The sequence below is a fragment of the Patiria miniata genome, unplaced genomic scaffold (assembly GCF_015706575.1).
Source record: "Patiria miniata isolate m_02_andy unplaced genomic scaffold, ASM1570657v1 HiC_scaffold_1, whole genome shotgun sequence".
NCBI lineage: Eukaryota > Metazoa > Echinodermata > Asteroidea > Valvatida > Asterinidae > Patiria > Patiria miniata.
The window spans coordinates 18,369,608-18,390,587 of NW_024037047.1; the positions used below are offsets into that span (position 1 = coordinate 18,369,608).

Consider the following 20,980-nt stretch of genomic DNA (forward strand, 5'->3'; position numbering starts at 1 on the left):
CTCCCTATCATAGGCGCCTTGATAGTCATGGAACAGAACATGGACTTACATTAAGCTTGAGTCCCATAATCATGGGTCTTCAAATCGCCTAAAGCCGTATTGTAAACAAAACCGAGAATTAAAAACGTCAAGATTGCAAAAAGGGGTAGGCGTGGATTAATTGTGGGGGTTGTCACAGACAAAAAGCACGAATGAGTCATTTCTTTTAAAATCTTTCCGATTCAGGATTGTTGGCCAAAAGAAGGGTTTCTAAAATGGAGGTTTTTCCATTTATTTTTTTAAATAAGGAACGCACCAAAGGTTTTCTCATCTGTATTTTTGGCCCGATACCAGGGTTATAGGGGCGTCATTGGACATGTTGAAGAAGGTGCTACTACACGGTACGTGCATTCGAGCACGTGGTCGCTCGTAAGTCCAGTAAAAGATAAGACAGCTCGTACAAAGTCCAGTAAAAGAAAGACAAGAAAATATTGACCAAAAAAGGAGAGCCACTGAAATAGGCCGACAACTTTTGTTCACTTTAAGTTTTCTTCATTCAAACAGTATGTTTAAACTGCGATATATTTTGTCGTTTCTTGCAATTATAAACATGTACTGTATATTGGCGGGGGCAATAAGGCCAAATTAAAAAAAAACATGTTTAGCGTCCCCGCCCGTTCCCTTTTAGGAGACCGCCTCCTTTTTTTCTTTCCCCCCCCCCCCTTTTTAACCGAAAAAATGATAAGTTTTAAACAGTGACATCGTTTTTGCCTCTTTGTCTTTTGCATCTATAGCCCATATAAAGCTGTTATGTCATTTCCTGAGTCCAAGTGGCGGCCATATAAAAAAAAAAGCTGGCAACCATCTTGAAAAATAGCCCGGCCGGTCGTTTTGGAAAAAAAATAGAAAAAAAGGGCCTCCTCCTTCCTTTTTCAAAAAGGCAGGACGCTAAACATGTTCTTTTTTTATTTGGCCTAAATAAAAAAATTAAAAGAAATAAGGTTTGTACACGAAATTCTCCCGAGGACTAGTGCGCAGGTCCTCGGGCAGCATCGGACGGACCCATTGTTATCGCACACATCCTATTGTTCCAAGTCCTCGGTCGTATAGGATGTACATGTTTATAGTGTAATGCGCCTTTCAATAATTTTCCCACACTCCTCCCCCCGGGCTGCCCCACCCAAGACGGGGGGATTGTCACTTTTGAAGTGACCAAATCCCGACATCGGACCTGAGGCCGGGGCTGCGCGGGGGGGGGGGGGACATTTGATAGGCGCATAATAGAGCATATTGTTCCTCATCATCGATCTTGTTTATACTCAAACTTTTTTTGGCAACAGCTCTTATTGGTTTTGTATACACGTTTTCTAATCGAGATCGTCCTCGATTTGACTCCTGTCCTCAAAGGATGATTCTTTTTTTCAGTTGATGTACGTCCTCGATTTACTACACGCACACACACGTACGTACACCCACAGTTGTGGGGACTACACACGAGTTGTCTCATGTATTATGAGGACAGCAGAAAAACTTCCACACAAAGCGGCGACGGCTCGCCCACACTCGCCGGCACAGATTAACGCCACTGGGCGAACTTCATGGGCGTCAGGATAAGGGTTATTTGCCAAACATCACAGCCCGATAGATTCAAATCAGGCTGCCTCAATTTAGGGGGGTCAAATTATTCACCAACCTTGGGGAACATTATTTGCCCGCACGAGAGTGTCTAGCCAGTTGATAATAATTATATTCAACTAACATTGGGTAAAACTTTCCAACTCGTTTGCTCACTTTTTGAGTGTGGCACTCTAATTGTAGACAAGACACCGATATGCTTGCGGCGGATAAACAAAAATCACAGTGGATTTTAAATGTTTTTTTTTTAATCTGTTATTATTTCCGCATGATTACAATCTGTTTTTCGGGATGAAACTCGAAAATAGCACGAGGAACGCAACTTTAAAGGCGAAGCCATACAAATAAACATACGTGCCCAACAACAAAACAATATTATCATACAGAGAAAAAGAACATTTCAATGTCATATAAAATCCATGTGTTGCGAAGTATACGTTACTTTAATCAAAACATTAAAACTTAAACCATTATCTATAAGAAGACTAAGCCTATATCACACGCGAGTCCGAACATAATGCATGTAATGCTGCAAGCACTTTTCTTTCATTTATATTTTGAGCAGCTCGTTTATGTGGCGCTGAGTGCGGCTTTCGAAACTTAATTATTTACATTCCTTGTTCGAAATCGGCAGTGGAACATAATTAACTTCATTGAAGAAAACGAACCAATTTAAAACACGATTACTTCAATATAATAAATCAGCTACATCCATAGCTTAACATTTTGACATTCCCATAAAAATTTAAATTTATTTCGTCCTGCGCTTCATTCTCACTATTTTCTGTGGAATATCTCCTTGCACAGCAAGGGTCACGTGCTGCAGATTCGGTGATTAATTATGCAAAACAAGACTGCGTCTTGACCTCGAGATTCTGACCATTCAGCGAGCGCGTTCTACTTGGCGAGTCAAAAGGAAAGTGACCGAATTAGAAAAAGTAGTTAAAAATAAGTGGCTCGCTCCATTTCATAAAAAAAACACTTAGGCATAAAGCACATGTTATTGACTAGTACCTGTGAAAAATTCACGTAATTTGCATACTCTATGCCCAAGTTATGTCTATTTTAATAAAGAAGATCACCAAATTCAGCTGTCCACCATTGATCATTACCGTTTTACAAACTGTTGAATACCCATTAAATACAATGAAACACGGTCGACGTTTTCCAACCTCCATGGATGAACGAGAACTTGCAAAGGAAAATATATACAAAAATCGCCATTAACATTCCAGGGGGGAAAAACAGCCGCCAGATTTCGGAATGAAAATGACGTCATGTCGAATCCGATTGGCTAGTGCGCGGGGTCGCATAAATTTGCATGCGTAATAGCCTTTAGATATATTAGAAGTTGGATCGGAGACAGAGAGATCTCCGTTGGACAACGGGTGATACACTCAGACTAGATATTCTTGCAGCCGTATCTGAAAATACATGTAAGTGTTTAAACTGGGGAAACTTGGAGTTCACCGTGGTTTCCCTCATCCATTCCCCCGTTCCCTACGTCTTCCTCCCCCGTACATTCTGCCGCCGCGCCACCATTGGCCCCGTTCTCGGTAACTCGCCGGTATTCACTCATGGTAACTCCTTCATCAACGCGCTCGCTATCAGCAGACGGCAGTTTTCCCGCACCGGATCGCCTCTTGAGCAGCGCCCAGGCCATCACGTAGGACGCGGCGCTGAGCACCTTCAGGCCCACTGTGACGCCCATAAAGGTGTAGCGGAAATCGGGCAGGTTGTAGGCCCAACACTCGCCCCTGTCACCACAGAATTGCTGCCACAGGCGACAGGTCGCGTCGATGGCTAGGCCGTAGTACAAAGGCGCAGGAATGTTCCCTATAGGTATGAGAAAAAAGGTTATAAAGTTATTAAAGAAACTTGGTCGGACAGATTTTTTCAAACAGCACTAATTAGCACAAAATTATTCAATGTCAAATAAAAACGAACCCAAAAGTGATACGTACCAAATACGCGGGTAAAAACATGCCTGAGACCCAAAGCAAGCGATTTGTCGGACTTCTTGACGCACCTGCGAAAAGGGAATGGTGGAGTTTACAAAGGTGCATTTGATAAAGCTATCTATTCAAATCTAAAAACCATCATAATCATCATCGTAGAGTCCATCACACGTAAGGAAGCTTCCTCTTGCCAAAGTTGATTAAAAAAGCAGGTCCCTTGTCTCGAGATTAATTACTTGCGATTTTACTTATCGCCATCAGCAACACAACCGTTGTATAGTTCAGTTAAACTCTTTCTCTTTTGTTGTTGCCTTTTAAAGGTACATTGGAACATTTTACTTTTTGTGCATTTTGATCGTACGAAGCAACCTAAGAAGAGTGCATAACAATTGACTTGTTGAAGTTTCAGCTCAATGGATACTAGACATTTCGAGAAAACAGAGAAAAGATGTGGACAATTTTCAGGGTCTCGTACTGGATTCCGTTGCTAACGTAAAACACTGTGCCCACGTGTATTTTACTAAAACCATCTTCAACGACTGTTTTCTTCCGAATGACACCATTTCATGCGTCTTCACTTTGGTAAATGATTTTCTCGTTAAGTCGATTGAAGTACGTCCCTATTTTTCTAGATAATGATGTAAAATGCCTGGTTTGTTCTTTCACCTCATCATGACCATTAGTTGCGGGATTTCCTCAAGGCTCGAGAACAGAGCAATGATGAACATGATGGCGAGAAATGGCGCCAACATGTGGCAGTCACTCATTGGGCATGCGCCGGGCTGGGCTGAACCGGCCATCTGATTGGTCGGATCCTGCACGCATGAGCAGTTGAAAAATGTCTGCGAAAACAAAAGGCATGCATGAAATTCACTTATAATTCCCTTTTTAATTGAGTAAACAAATGGAAAGCCTGGTACAATGCCAATCAGAGCCTTCCTCGTACAAAATACGTACCACTTTTGTGAAATAAAATTCGAACCATTGCAAATATATGCCTTTTTCCCTCGCCATGCAAAATTTGGTATGAAATGTCATTACAATTGGACTTTACCACACGAACTTTTTCTCAAGCATTCGCAATAAGTCACCAAGTAGCCTTTTTTTTTTAATTTAGTCCATTCTTCAAACAACACCCACTACATTTCCTCAGCATTTTTTACGACGGGACGAATTCGGCCAAAAATCCATATTTTTTTCGAAAATTCTTTTCCGGTCGAAATCGGTTAAATAGGTGAACAGCAACGAACATTTTGACACATTTTTTCGGGTCAAAATCACTTTAAATCAAAACAATCATGATAATCAATCCAGGGAAATTTGACTTGCATTTTCAAATTTCAAACTTTATCACCTTGTTCTATGGGGCAAAAAACAACGCGCGTATAGGCGTTTACGTTTTCACGAAGAAACGAATCTAGCGCTATGGGTATGGGCAAATTGCCCGGAAAAACGCGCGTATGGGATTTTGAGTTTTCACGAACAGACAAATCTCTATGGAGCTAATTTCTTCGCAAGCAATTGTTCTATTGTACTGTAAATGGTACATCTTTGAAGTTTATGATCTCAGCGTACTATCTGTATCAAAAATTAGTCAACATGTGCTCCAAAAGTAGGCGAAATCTATTTTTCAAAAAGTGACGTACCAGCTTAAACCCGATTTTTTCAAATCCACTGTTCAACACGCTGTGGCCAAATTCGTCTCCGTGAAAATGCTGACTATTTTTCGAGTCACATACTTAAAGAAGAGTACATCTGTCGTTATTATGTTTGACATTCAGGAATCAGATGTTTACCCCATTCATGAATTCTTTACAACCGGCATGGCAAGCTGAGAAGTACGATATCCCATCCACTCCGCAGACGGCCTCAGGATCGTCTGAGTTGCAACCACAGTCCACGTTACATCTGCTGGTCAGATTGACTGAAGTCCAGTCAATCCTTGAAGAAATTTAAGACAAAAATACGATATTATAAACGTTTTTGGGAACTAAAACTTCAATCCTTATTTGGCAAAAACATATTGAAATTTTGGCACTAAATTTCATCTTGCAAATCTCGATTTCCGCAATATTATTATTGTAAGACACCCTTCAGAAAAGGAACTATTTTATTTCTGTAAAGTTCCGTCGAGAATGCATGTTTCGGTTTGGTTGGGTTTGGGCTAGGTTGGGTTGTGTTGAGTTGTGTTGTGTTGGGCTGGGTTGTGTTGTGTTGTGTTGTGTTGTGTTGGGTTGTGTTGGGCTGGGTTGGGTTGGGTTGGGTTGGGTTGGGTTGGGTTGGGTTGGGTTGGGTTGGGTTGGGTTGGGTTGGGTTGGGTTGGGTTGGGTTGGGTTGGGTTGGGTTGGGTTGGGTTGGGTTGGGTTGGGTTGGGTTGGGCTGGGCTGGGCTGGGTTGGGTTGGGTTGGGTTGGGTTGGGTTGGGTTGGGTTGGGCTGGGTTATGTTGGGTTGGGTTGGGTTGGGTTGGGGGTTGGGTTGGGTTGGGTTGGGTTGGGTTGGGTTGGGTTGGGTTGGGTTGGGTTGGGGGGGCTGGGTTGGGTTGGGCTGGGCTGGGCTGGGTTGGGTTGGGTTGGGTTGGGCTGGGCTGGGTTGGGCTGGGTTGGGCTGGGTTGGGCTGGGTTGGGTTGGGTTGGGTTATGTTGGGTTGGGTTATGTTGGGTTGGGTTGGGTTGGGTTGGGTTGGGTTGGGTTGGGTTGGGTTGGGTTGGGTTGGGTTGGGTTGGGTTGGGTTGGGTTGGGTTGGGCTGGGTTGGGTTGGGTTGGGTTGGGCTGGGCTGGGTTGGGCTGGGTTGGGCTGGGTTGGGCTGGGTTGGGTTGGGTTGGGTTGGGTTGGGCTTGGTTATGTTGGGTTGGGTTGGGTTGGGTTGGGTTGGGTTGGGTTGGGTTGGGTTGGGTTGGGCTGGGCTGGGCTGGGTTGGGCTGGGTTGGGTTGGGTTGGGTTATGTTGGGTTGGGTTATGTTGGGTTGGGTTATGTTGGGTTGGGTTGGGTTGGGTTGGGTTGGGTTGGGTTTGGTTTGGTTTTGGTTGGGTTGGGCTGGGCTGGGTTGGGCTGGGTTGGGTTGGGTTGGGCTGGGCTGGGCTGGGTTGGGCTGGGTTGGGCTGGGTTGGGCTGGGTTGGGTTGGGTTGGGTTGGGTTGGGCTTGGTTATGTTGGGTTGGGTTGGGTTGGGTTGAGTTGGGTTAGGTTGGGTTGGGTTGGGTTGGGTTGGGTTGGGTTGGGTTGGGTTGGGCTGGGCTGGGCTGGGCTGGGTTGGGTTGGGTTGGGCTGGGCTGGGTTGGGCTGGGTTGGGTTGGGCTGGGTTGGGCTGGGTTGGGTTGGGCTGGGTTGGGCTGGGTTGGGTTGGGTTGGGCTGGGCTGGGTTGGGTTGGGTTGGGCTGGGCTGGGTTGGGTTGGGTTAGGCTGGGTTGGGCTGGGTTGGGTTGGGCTGGGTTGGGCTGGGTTGGGTTGGGTTGGGCTGGGCTGGGTTGGGTTGGGTTGGGCTGGGCTGGGTTGGGCTGGGTTGGGTTGGGCTGGGTTGGGCTGGGTTGGGTTGGGCTGGGTTGGGCTGGGTTGGGTTGGGTTGGGCTGGGCTGGGTTGGGTTGGGTTGGGCTGGGCTGGGTTGGGTTGGGTTGGGCTGGGTTGGGCTGGGTTGGGTTGGGCTGGGTTGGGCTGGGTTGGGTTGGGTTGGGCTGGGCTGGGTTGGGTTGGGTTGGGCTGGGCTGGGTTGGGCTGGGTTGGGTTGGGCTGGGTTGGGCTGGGTTGGGTTGGGCTGGGTTGGGCTGGGTTGGGTTGGGTTGGGCTGGGCTGGGTTGGGTTGGGTTGGGCTGGGCTGGGTTGGGTTGGGTTGGGCTGGGTTGGGCTGGGTTGGGTTGGGCTGGGTTGGGCTGGGTTGGGTTGGGTTGGGCTGGGCTGGGTTGGGTTGGGTTGGGCTGGGCTGGGTTGGGTTGGGTTGGGCTGGGTTGGGTTGGGTTGAGTTGGGTAGGGTTGGGTCGAGTTTGTTTTTGCATTTAATAGGGGACGTTGAACAATAGAGGACAATAGGGTCTCTAATGCCCGAGAGGTCCCCAATTTGGATTCGTGTACAAAACATAATGGGAGGTCTTCTCAAAAAGGCAAACAAAAGAGGGACTAGGGGTCCCCGATTGCATGCACACTTGTGTGGGTTGGGCTGGGTTGGGTTGGGTTGAGTTCACGGCACCGGCTTGAAGTCAAACTGGATGATGATGCCTAGCGGCGATATCCAGTCAACTTTCTGAGATTCTGAGATTCTGATTGTTGAACTGGGTTGAGTTAATTGGGTTTGGTTGGGTCACTCACATGTGCTTGTTAGGATATGACACATCTACACCGGCCAGGCCAGTATCATCGCAGCCAATGCCTAGCAACACCACCTGACCAATCAGCGCGATGATACTGCAGGTCAGGGCCAGCATCATAGCGCCCTCTGCCTTCAGGGACAGTTTCTTCAGCAAGTATCCGCCCAGGATCGATCCCAGGGCAACGGCAGGAACGGGAATCACAGCTATGGGAGGACAATATGAAACTGCTTAATAATGTTGCGGTTTCCTCACATAAATTAAACATACACGTAATGACTCTATTGAAACCAAAGATTTGTTTTTCCAATATACATTTCTGTTTTTCGTCATCCCAAAATTTATGGATTTTTTTGCCAGCTGTTCAGGCGGAAAACTTTGATCTGAAACTCAGCTGGTTGCTCTATGGACTCGATCCATGAATCAACAGTGGACAAAATAATGTTGTGCCTACTCGTTCCAAATGGAAACAATCAAAGGGTTGTGGAACAGCGCCCTCAAGAGTCAATTTATTTGAACTGGTTTTGATTCTAGAGTTAATAAACACCTCATAAAATGGGAAAGCAACTGATTAAACTGGAGCAAAACACTGGAATTTGCGGTAGAAAGTTACAGGAATAGGCCTGCCTACTATGGAATATCGGTCAAGGCTCACCCATGAAAAAGTTGGCTTCGGGTGGAGACAAGCCAAACTGCGTCTCGAGATACTTGGGGAAGAAGGTTACCAGACCGGCAATGACGGCCATTTCAGAGAAGCTGCCCACGCTGAGCCATAGGTAGATCGGGTTGCACAGCAGACGCCACAATAAGGAAGGTAAGGCTATTGGAAAAGAAAGCCAAGTACGCCCTCATCGGTGGAAATGAGTAACACCCCTACCTTTCAACACTGGGCACTTCACTTATAACAGCAAATATTCTCAAAGTGAACTAAATTAGTTCACTTTTTGGCTAAATTGTGGTTTTTCAATCTTACAAATAAAATTTAAAAATAGCTATTATCCAGGCATGGCTTTGTATTTATGTCAATATTGAACACGTTTAAGTACATTATAAAAACAAAATAAATATTTGCTCATGGTTGAACTCACTTTGCTCCTCTTAACCAATCTGAAGGAAAAATAGTTGTACCATTATACATGTAGATCGAGCAAGGGCAATTGGTCTGTGCATTGACCCATGCTAAGAAAGCGACATTAAGTTTCATTGCCTGGTATTTGGGATATTATCTCCCATGCCAAGCAAGCCAGCATACGTTTCAGAGCCTAGTATCTTCCATGGCAAAATATACATCGTACTTTCTTAATGGCTGCGTTCAAGCGAGTCACAGGTGTTAACACTACACATCTCGGGCTCCGTCACGAACGGCACTGGCTATATGGGTACGTGTGAGTAGGCTCGACCAGATCGACTCGGGTGAGCGGCCCCATGCCGTTCGATTCGCTCTAGCTGACGTCATTCTCGGGGCTCACCCGGGTCATCAGCCCCCACAGACCCTGCTCGTGGCCGGAGCAGAGTCAGTGGTGAAAATACGGCACACGCATGTGTTGTTCGTTCCAAAAAACGGATATGGCGGCTGGACAACAGAAATCTGAAGTGGACTATTTTCAAACGAAACTGCATTGTGTAGTCTAAAGGTAATGTTAAGTTCATCAAGGGCGGATCCAGGGGGACCAAAGGGGACCATACCCCCCCCCCAAAAAAAAAAACAGTACCCCTTTTTAAGTGACGTCGTAATAAAAGCAGACACTGCATACACCACCATCTTTTACCCAACAAAATTGGTCAAAGTGGTCAGAAACTGCCTCAGATCGTACCACAGAGCATCTAGAATCCAAAAATTACAGTTCGGGGCCCTTAAGCGGGCCCCAAACTCCATTTTTTTCGGACCCACTTTTTGGGGACCCAACTCTGTTATCTTTTTTTTCAACTGACCGAAAAGCAGTAAATTGAAACGGCCTGGGTGTTTGCGAAACGGCCCGGTGTTTAATTGCGAAACGGTACGGGCGTTTTGGTTTTGTCGGTGTCAGTGCCGTTGTGCGGACATCACATGATGATCGTGATGGCCCGCGGTCGAACGTTCGATTAGCCCGGATATCGTGGCTAGTTAACCCATGTGCCTTTACCCGAGTTAATACGGGTGAGCTGCTCGCACGAAATACAAACCGTACCCTTGCACCTGTGTGGTGCTTAAAATCACGCGATGTCGAAATTGCAGAGAATTAAACATTGTGACATAAGATGTGGATACCCTCTCATTTTAGTACGGCATTTAAAAAAAGGGTTTTGAATACATGTTTCTGTTATCAGCCTACTCACTGGACAAAGAGACCACACCCTTTGAAGTGCTTCCAGGTTCAAGAACCTCTTCTTCCGGGTCAGGATCATCTGTGGTGTAACTCTCCAACATAAAGTTGTCGTCCTTGGCGCAAGATGAGGGAGATTGGGTCCGCAAGCGACGTGGGAAACCAAAGAAAGGCAGCGAGGAGAGGAAATAGAGGGCGCTCGTTATGGCCAGTCCGAGCCACCACGCACCCACCCAGAGTTTGTCACTGGGGACAAGCTGTGTGAGAAATGGCCGGAAGATTATCATCAGATTGAGAAGTTTGTAGAAACAGTTGCTGGAGGCTATTGTTGCTCAGCCGATGAGAAGAACGTGACCATCAGCCCAGAAATTAACGTGGGCGACTTATACAATAATGGCTATTCTTCAGTTACTTGCTGGTTTAACCCACACAATATCCGACCGATCCACTATTGGCCCCTCCCACTGCGCACGTGGGCAAACAGCACGTGTTGCACCCTATGCCCACTGCATGTGCCAGCCGTGCGCGTCATACGCACGTGCGGCACATTCGGACCTTTGGGTCCGCATTGTGTGTGACATCAACCTCGTCCCCAGGGTGTCGAGCAGTACGCGCCCACCACTACCTGCTCTCTCACCCTGGTATTGGATCATTTGCATGTGCAAGATTTTTGCACACGTATGCAAATGAGGAACAGTCTGGTGCCTGGATATGCGTTACACATTAGCGTTTGTTTTTGTATGCGGTGTCTGGGGTAAAAACAGAGTCAATTCGTAGCAGCGCGAGCACGGCGTGAGTTACGAAAACACGATTTTTGAAATCAAACTGTTACGATCTTATCAAGACAACATGCAGTATCATATTTCCTATTTATATGAGCAAATTGGAAAGGAAATTAGTATTTTCGAGAAGGCGTGGACGAATGATCGCGAAAACACGTACTGCACGTTGTGAATATATAGCACCAAGTACACGATAAAAATCCATTACTAGCCAATTGCGGTATCCAATCAGGATACAGGAAGAAAGTTTCCTATCCAGGGTTTACTATTGGAAACGCGGTTGGAAATAAAGTAAGCACTGGGGACGAGGTTGGTGTGACATAGATCACGGCTGTAATTTGGTCAAAACACCATGGGGGCGTAGGCTATGGTGTTTGATTGGTAATCACTGAACGGTTTTCGGTGGTGCAGTAATATTGTTTCGTTTTGATGTAACGATAGTTATTTCACTTTGTATTGAATTGGTTATTCAGGGTTTTTTTAGAGGTAGATAGGGTGCAGTCAAGCTAGGCCATCTATATGTGGCGTCAGATGTACTATTTTGGACATTCTCAGAATCGATCAGCTAGCTCGCCTGGTACCAAGAGCAAGGAACATATCAGCTTAGTTTGTCAAACTGAAGTCTCTCCTTATGGAGGCTCCCATTGAAAATCTCTAAGTGTTTGCACTGTTTCTCGGGGGATTCTGGAACCTTACCTGGATTTCGTCAATATCGACCCGATAGAAGTCAACCCAATGCGATGCCACGGCTGCGCTTACCAGGAACCCGGCGATGGTACCGACACCAAACATACTCTGGATGATACCTGAGGATTAAACAAAAGGTATCAAGATCTCCACAACGTCTGATCGAGCTGTGGTTATTTTTTTTATAAGCGAGACTGCCTATTAGTCCTTCGTACAACGCGCCTCCGGTTTTTTTAGGTGCCTCTAATAATGCCCCTCCCCGATCCGACTACTTTCATCGTTAATTTGTTTTCTTCTTCCATATGTGATTTTCTCTGAAGATTACACTTCGAAACTGAGACTTTCACCCAGGAATGGCCAAGATACTTACCTATGAACATGGCAGAGGTTTTGGTGTTGACGTTATCATCAATGTACGACATGGCTAGCGGCATTACCGGCGTCCAACCAATACCAACCAAGATCTCACCGCACAGGACCACCACGTACGCCATACGGCTATCCTGTTGGAACACATGCGACTCTGCGAGCTCGCATCGGACCTCCAGCCAATCAGATCCACAGGTCAATGGCTCCGTGCTCTGATTGGTGGAGAGTGACCTCCAGTTAGGCTCGTACGCGGGAAAGAAGAATTGTGGCGAGTACGCGATGGCTGTGCCGATGGCCATTGTAAGTGCGCCCAGGCCGATCCATAGCGGGCGTCGGTGCTCCTCACGCCCGGCAAAGTGCACCACGAAGATGACGAAAATGAGATTTCCCGCCTCGTATAAACTCTCGATCAGCCCCAACTGGGAGGCGGTCAGCTCGTATCGCGTCTCCAGACTCGTGAGGGCGCCACTCAGGGTGCCGATGTTGAAGGCGTCGCTGAAGATGAGCATGCACATGGCGAGGAGGAAGAATTTCCCCGAGGCCAGGGGAGTAAGACCCGAGGGGTGGCAGGACAAACAGCCGTACCTGGCTTGGTTCTGCTCATGTCCGACTTCTTGGTCTTCTGGACTGGCGGCTGTCTGATCGCCAGTCATCGTGGTATACTGTTTACGAGTCATGATGACGAAAGGACACCTAAAACACCAAGGAAACTACATACATTACATTGAGGGCAGGTTTTATTAGCAGGTTTTATTATTGATTTTATTAGCGATCTGCCGTCTTCAATCCCCTTATACAATTGATATTTCTGAATTTAAAGGGGCCATGAAATAAATGTTTTCAGAGGAACATGTTTTAAGCAAATTAAATTTGTAATCCTCTTCAATTTACAATTTATCAATTTATAATATAGACCTTTTTGGTCTATATTATATTGAAAAGTACACTTCGAGCTGCGAAGCGTAAAAACTTACGCCGCGTAGCGGAGGTGCTCACGCGTGAGGCAGTTTTGATTTCGCGTATAAAATACTATTTTGTGGACACAATCCTTTCTCTAATGGTCTAAATATTATGAATGCAGGTCCCCCGAACCAACACCAGATTGAATCCCCTCCAGTAGGTCACTCACAGACATTGTGGCTGCACAGTCATGTACATATACACTGCATGCACTGTGACCATTACATGTTGGATTGACCATTACATGTTGGATCGACCATTACATGTTGGATCCCCCCAAAAAAGATGGACATGAAACAGTCGCACATGAAACAGTCGAGACAGCCTTTCTGTGGCTCTAGCGTGACAGCTGTCACGGGGCCAGCAGTAGACGATGATTGATGACATTGTTGTGACGGCGGTATGTAAAACACAGAGAACTTTTTTGTGCACAAGTGAAAGGGCTTTGGCTGGAGGCCCAACTTTCCCAGGGGCGGCCGACCCCCAAGTGAACTCCTACAAGAAAAGCGACCATAATATCTCAAACCACAAGGTTCACTTTAGACATACATGTAGTTTCAAGGGAATTGGGCGATAGTTTCATTAAAAAAAGTTAAGAAACAAAAAAGAGTGCCTAGCGCGCGAGCCCCTTCGAAGCCCACAGGGTTAAAAGATTTTTTTTTAAATGCCATGCTTTTCCCGACACTGAGGGCTCTGTAACTGTGATGTCACTTCAGCAATACACTGCTCGGTTTTGTGAACCCAAAAATTTGCTCGTTGAAAACATCTGTGAGAAAAGTTTGCTCACTGACTTACTGCCATGAATACTCACACAACAGAAAATTACCACAGAAAAGAAAATGTACGACAACAAACTATCCAAATTTCTGGCAACTTTGGGTGCTGACATAACAGTATTACATTGAGGCTTCTGCTTGCACTGAGTTACTCAATATAACATTCGCATTAGCGTGAAAACCAAAAAATTAGCACCAAAATACCCTTAAAAATGGCAAAACAAAAATTGAATTTCAGGTTAAATGGGACACAAGAATGCATTTTCAAGGATTGCATTAAAAAAGTTACATTGCATGCGCTTTAAACTCAAAGGTGTTTTTTTTCATTCCATGCCCAGTGCGTGTGTGAGCGAAAGAGGGCGCTGTTTAGAACGCGTGAAAGAAACTTGCTAGCTGGTTTCTCCATGTTCAAGGTTTATGCAAATTCATATGCCTCACAAGACCACAGACTCAGCTGTATCTGACGGGTCTGACACCCCCCCCCCCCCGCAAAAATGCCTGGATCCGTCCCTGAGACTCCATCACTTGTAATAGTATATATGCCATATATAGTTTCATACACATGCATATGGTTCTTAAAATGAGAGTTTGAATTGTGAACCCAAGCATTATTAATACATGTATTTTGATGTCGATATAATGATGCTGCATGATGCATATTGTACATCATTCGATCGCGGGTTATTATTTTCCGAATCAGCATAGTTTCCTTCCTTGTACTGAAGTAGCGACAACATGCCGAAACTGAAGGTTTGTTGTCAATAACTGCTGCTATAATTACAAAATAGGTTTGTTCCACTGTATTTCATATGCATATCCTGGATCATCATGCACTTTACGTATACATGTATTTCACACACAACACCCCAAAAATCCCGGGTTTTGAATTCGCAAACACAATTAATAGGCCGAAAGCCAAATGAATGGCGACTATACCAACAAAAAAGAAGTCAACTTCAAGTTGTTGCACTCGAGTTTAATGTTATCATGTGGATACTTTAAGTTCCGATTGAGGATGCAAAGTCCGAGCTCGTATCTCGGTTGACCAATAAGCTCAACTTATTTACAATGTAGGCCTATATATAGTCTTGATAGCCGGACTCACCCGGATCCGGATTACGGTGAAAATGTCAACATTGTGAAAAGCCAGTCGTCATATGCACTTGACATCTCTTGATATCACCTACAACCGCCGGTCTTCTTTGAAATACCAGGTGGATTTGGACACACACGTAGTACTTTTCAACAATGCAAGTTGTGAGCACGGTGGGCCATAACGAGAGCCCCGTCCTGTGCGGTAAAGTTCGTATTCTCTCTCCGCAATCACGGTTGCAAAAGAAACCAGTACCAGCTTCCAAAATTCAGTATAATATTGTCATAAAAAAATGTCATAAAAAATTAACAGTACATTGTACACGTATTTTGCAATGGTTTTACCAGACAAATTTCGCAACGCAGCCAATTGCATAGACTATAAACTTGAAATTAAAGGGCAACACAAAGTTTTATTATTGACATTTTTTTGGCTTAGGGGCCTACCCACAACAAAGGCCAAGGTCTTTTGAAAGACAAGATACAAGTACAAAGTCAAGTTTATCTTACCTTTAGAGTTAGACGTGATGAAATATGTGGTCCTATACTGGACAGATTCCAAAACTCAAGCTGTGAGAGAAACCCGTGCCTAGGTTACTCCGCATGAAACGGTCGTGCATGATACGGCCGAGATTTGGCGCGGCGCCGTATTTATAGGAAGTTGAACAGTCAGTCATAGCTAGTACAGGGGAACTAACCCGGATCTCGCCCCAGGACACTATTTGTACTCGGAGATGACATCAAGATATATAGCAATAACCTTGGCGTATGGAACAAAGCGACTCGAAACAGGTGTTCCCAACATGGTGAGGGGATCAACTTGGGTACTTTAAGCGTTAAAGGTAATGTGCACCATTAGCAAACATTCAAAATGAAACTGTCAAAATACACTCAACCAAAAAAAAGAAAGTCCCCCTTCCAATAAATGCTTTTCTAACTCAAAAACTACTGAGTACCTCTCGCTGAAATAACGACTAATCAGTACAGAAATTCCTAAGCAATCCAGCCATAGGCCTACTCTTTATTATTTTGGCCAAAAGCAGTGATGATGTTTACGAATTATGCAATTTATGACAAATGATACATTTGCACTTTTGTATACGTGCAGGTTGTGGTTCACACTCACCTTGCACGTATACAAAAGTGCAACTTTTTCCCCCGAATATTTGTCATAAATTGCATAATTTTGTACACATTATCACTGTTTGGACCAAACAAAGAGTATGGCTGGATTGCTAAGGAATTTCTGTACTGATCAGTCGTAATTTGAGCAAGATGTGCCTAGTAGTTTTTGAGTTGAAGACAAAAAAATCATGAAATGTCCTACTTCATTGTAAGTAATTAATGATAGGATCAAGCATCCTGTAAAATCATTGCTCCGGGTATGTTGTCATTTTCGAGAAAAGAGGAATGACCATCATTGCCTCACGATGGTCAAGAAAGGACAATCTCATGTTCAATGGAATATGCTTTGCGTCGAGAAAAAAAAATGAAGATGCATTTTCAGTTTTCCCAGAAAGTATATCTACTGAGCAGTTCGACAGGGTATTTTTTTTATTGACCTGGTTTAAATTGAATGTATTGCTGCTCCTTGAATCGGCCCCCGAAAATGCAAATGGTATCCATCACCTTTAACAATTGACAGTTCTACGTTATTATGTTCTACCCGCTGGGAATGAAAATAAAAATAGGTAAAGTTCAATGACACTGTATTCTGCAGGTGTGTTTTTTTAGCTGACTCCCCTTAAAGTTGGTTTACAGGTTGTGTAAAAACAAACGAAACCCAAATGGCAGGACCAAGTTTTGAATGAAGCGTTGAATTGTTCCATTTTCGGCTGCACTTACAGTCATAAGAATTAGGAAACAAAAGAACTTCAAGAAAAATATATCATCGGAGCTCTTCATAACCGAGCTACAACGTTGCACCTTTTTTCCGCATGACCAGCAATATTTTAATGGGAATTTGTGATTTTAATTTATTGTCACTGAACTTGAGCGCCAATGCAGGGCTTCAGATATTCAGTTTGCGACCCTTTGATATCTGGCATGCACAATCCAACACTCAATTTTCCGGTACTTTTGTATTTTGATGTTCAAGTTTTGTCAAAGTATACTTCTGCTTCTAGGTTGATGCTTGGCAAGGTCCCCACACGGCCACGCCAAATCGGGATGTCACGACAAGGTTGCGACGATATGTTAAACCGAGAGCCGTGGTTTTGAATTGGGCAAGTATGCTATACAAACGTTTGCCGATGTACATGTATTATTGCAGTGAATAGGATTTTGTCATTGCCAGTTGGCTTGCTTATAGGCAAGCGTATATCTAGCAATTAGGAAAAAACCAAGAAACAGCAGAGCAGGAGCATTGGATAACAAGCAAACATGGTACAAACTTGACAGACCGTAGACAGAGCACATTCTGAGGAAATTGGAAGCTGGCCAACGCCAAACGCTTACTCATAAGTGACATAGCTCTATAATGTGCATGCAGGAAGTGCTTCTATAGTGGGGCAGATAGGGGAAATATTGGGGGGAATTGTGCCTTCATGAGTACAAGCATGGCATTTGGCACATAGAGTATATAATATAGGGCCATCGCAGATTCGTCCTTTGAAAAATGTAGGTAGAATAACAAGCAATGTTCGAAATTGTCGAAACGGTTGCCATTGTTATTCTACCTATATTTTTATCAAAGGAAAAGTCTGCGACGGCCCTATAGCCAAATTTTTTTTCTCAAAGACATAGGCCTACTGCGACTTTGTTCCAAATTCCAAGTATCATAAAAGGCATATTTTGGACTATATTGTGTATTTTTTTTTTTAATGTTTTTATATTGTAACATTCTCGCAATTTGGCCTCAAGAGTCCGGCTAAGCGCGTGGGACTTGACTAAGCAAAGGCAAATCACCTAGCTGCCGTAGAACACCCAAGGCGTTTGGGTTAATCCAAAACCAGTCTGCGACTTAAGAAACAAAGCCCTAGTGAGTGTACCGGACAAAAATGGGAAAATCCCTACAACGGTTAAGTCTAGAATCAACATTACTCAATGTTATTACAGAATGCCTTCAGGGTTCGAGAACCCTCCCTCCCTGGCGGTAGCCATGGAGTTGTCATAGCAGCAAAGCTGGTCTTTTCAAATCCCGCTGTGAGTCACTGGCATTGCCTTCGAAGGTCGTGACGTTGAAGTTTAACACGTCAATACCAATCTAGGCACGCTATCACTTATTACATGTATATTGATTATATAAGTCGAGTCGGAGACGAAAGCATAGTCCCCGTCATATGAAAATCCGATTCCTATGAAAATCGGACCCCTTTTTCCTATCATTGGTTAATCCCTCACACGTGACAGGTCATTCGCCCGTATGTGCTCCTAAAAATAGCATATTCTCGTACTCACGCATGCGCAATACTATGAGTCCACATTTCATGAAGTCGGATATTCACGCTACACCGGTTCGTTAGTGACTTCGTCATACGTATACATGTACATTTTACATAAAGAATCCATTTTACATGTTGAATACATGTACATACGGAAGACGGATAGTGCCACTCAACGAGTGTGAATTGATTTTTTTGGTGCGTGTGAATATATTTTTTTTGTACAGCGGCCGCCACTTACTATGACGACTTATGTGGCGACCGCCACTTATTATCTGGCGGAATAAGTGGCGGCCGCTGTACAAAAAAAATATTTTCACACGCACCAAAAAAATATATTTACACTCATTGAGTGGAACTCTCCGTCTTCCGTATGTACATGTACACATGTATACACGCGCGCACCCTACTAGGGCCCACTGGATAAAGTTGCATTAACTTCCGGTTCCAACGGTTCCAATGCTACTTAATGCGCAGTGGGCGTGGCTTAAACTGAAGTGACGTCATACTAACGCCTCGTGAGTGTACAGCGATCACGCGCTCGGATTCGTCTATACACATACATGTACAATTTTGGCTATAGTAAACCATTAGTGAAACTAAACAAACAACACAACGAAACTGTAATAACTTCTGTGCGATAAAGTAATGCTTTATTCAGAATACACCTCGACGATCAATTGTTCAGAAGAAAGTTCTTATTGACCCTAGTAGTAATATGAGGAGCTTTTCGGTCCCCAATGTGGAGGAATCAGGTGTGAGCCGCAAGTCAAATGAGTCTGGTTTAATACCGACACTCCATCAATCCGATTGTTGATTTGGAACCCAAAGAACCTCGCGATGGCTGTGGGGGGTTTTCTTGGATAAAATGTTTTTTACACAAAGAATCCATTTTACATGTTGAATACACTGTACTTTTTTTTTCAAAGTACATTCAGTGGGAAAGTTAGCTTCAATGCCTTCTTGAAAATCACACAATGTAAGTTATTAGTCTTCAGATGAAGGCACGAGTATTTTGCTTTGCATAAGTTTTTTTTCCGGACCAGAGTTTTTGGAAAAAGAATCTTGTAAATTAGGCTACATCTAAACAACAGTAACAATGGAGAACATCTACATGTATGTAGATAGAAACTTAGAAAGTTGAGGTTATTAAACCAAAATGAAAGAAGAACTGAACGCAAAACTAAACAACCCCATCGTTACCTGATGACAACTGTGCTTTGCTCGAAAACCTACATGGGAAATAAAGACATGAACTTTTAAGTATTTTGGACGAGCTTTATTAAGGGAATAAATATGTGCTTGCACGGTTTTAAACATTTACATAAAACTGGCTGGGAGGCCTGGCCGCGGATAATAGGAAGGCCAGGGCCATTATCCGCGGCCTGATCCCTAGCCGGTTTTAAACATACTTGTTTAATACCGGCCAAGCACATATTTATTCCCATTCATAAATACCTTTCGGTCAAAAAGTCCAATCAAGTCAAACATTCCCAAAATTCCAACGATTTTGTTTAACAATTTGTTTTGTGAAACACCCCTCTAGCCATATCTATGGTACATGCATGTCTCGTGCGCGCAGTGCTAAAAATGTCCTATGGAAATTGGCACAAGGGGCGGGTGCTGCACGATGTGGCTCAAAACGCAGGAATTGTGTCTAAAACCAGCCGGTGTTTTATCAGCGGTTTATTAAAAACGACCCACGTGACGGGCTCTTGACCAATAGGAATGGGTAAACTGTCTCAGGTATTTATGAATGAGTGTTGAAACAACATATTAAGAACAAACATATCAACTGAGGTGAGGTAATGGCAGAGCAAGGCTGTATTTTGAGATTTCAATTACATGTACTATTTAAAATTGACACTTTTTGTCAATATATGTTATTGGTTTATAATCGCAATGAGAATTTGACCGGTATGTCAGTAAGATGCCATCTATAGGAATGGTGTAAAACAAGTCCACAGAATGGAATACATGTATATTCAAAAATATATCATCAATAACCACAACAATCAAGTTTTTTTAATTTAAAATCAACAAAGCAAATTCAAGCAATATGAGGGGAACGACAAGCACCTCTGAAAAGATACAAGTATTTATAAACTTAACTATTTTGTAAGACACGAGAAATTATTTAATTTTGAAATAAAAGAAATTGATAATCTACCTGCTGATTTGTCCATCACGTGATGCAGCAGCGCCCTCAGTGGCAGTACAGGGTCATCTCACCAGAAAGACTTGGCACGCTCACAGATGTCGATTTTGCTCCATGTTGGGTATTCCTGTACGCTAACAAAGAACATGCAAATTCTAGGGTAAACCCTCCCCCTCCACCCTCCCCACTAAAAAAAAATAAAATTCAGAAAAAAAAAAAAACAAATTCATATTCCATCAAACACCCATAATTTGAAGGGGAAAATACAGTTTTCAGTCACAGCTGTTAATAATTATAACAACTGAATCTGGTCAGTGCTTTAAGTAAAACACTCAAATGTACACTTTCCATGATTGACAAAAAGAAAAGGGAATCACAACCATTTTTCTTGCTTTCAAATTTACAAAAAATGAGGATTCTCAGGTTAATGTGATGTACTCATCTCGTCCCATTAGTTGTTGGTTTAAGACACAAGCAAGAATCCAAGAAGATGGTAACATATTTCAGTCAAGTATGCAGTCAAGTAGCCTAAACAAAACAAAAACCCAGCTTGACTGTTATAATGTACATGTATCATTAATGACAAAAAAAGGTGTCCAA

The 20,980-nt window shown here is 43.9% G+C and overlaps 1 protein-coding gene across 1 annotated transcript; it reads right to left on the reverse strand.

Annotated features, from left to right (window-relative positions):
- Window positions 1-1,834: 1,834 nt before the first annotated feature.
- Window positions 1,835-15,526, reverse strand: LOC119724285 (solute carrier organic anion transporter family member 3A1-like). Its single transcript, XM_038195269.1, has 10 exons — window positions 15,350-15,526; window positions 12,013-12,704; window positions 11,652-11,761; window positions 10,187-10,430; window positions 8,526-8,690; window positions 7,872-8,076; window positions 5,369-5,513; window positions 4,239-4,414; window positions 3,579-3,643; window positions 1,835-3,450 (listed from the first exon to the last, which is right to left on the reverse strand). The coding sequence occupies exons 2-10, from the start codon at window positions 12,686-12,688 to the stop codon at window positions 3,059-3,061; spliced, it is 2,178 nt and encodes a 725-aa protein (XP_038051197.1). The 5' UTR covers window positions 12,689-12,704; window positions 15,350-15,526; the 3' UTR covers window positions 1,835-3,058.
- Between the last annotated feature and the right edge of the window lie 5,454 nt (window positions 15,527-20,980).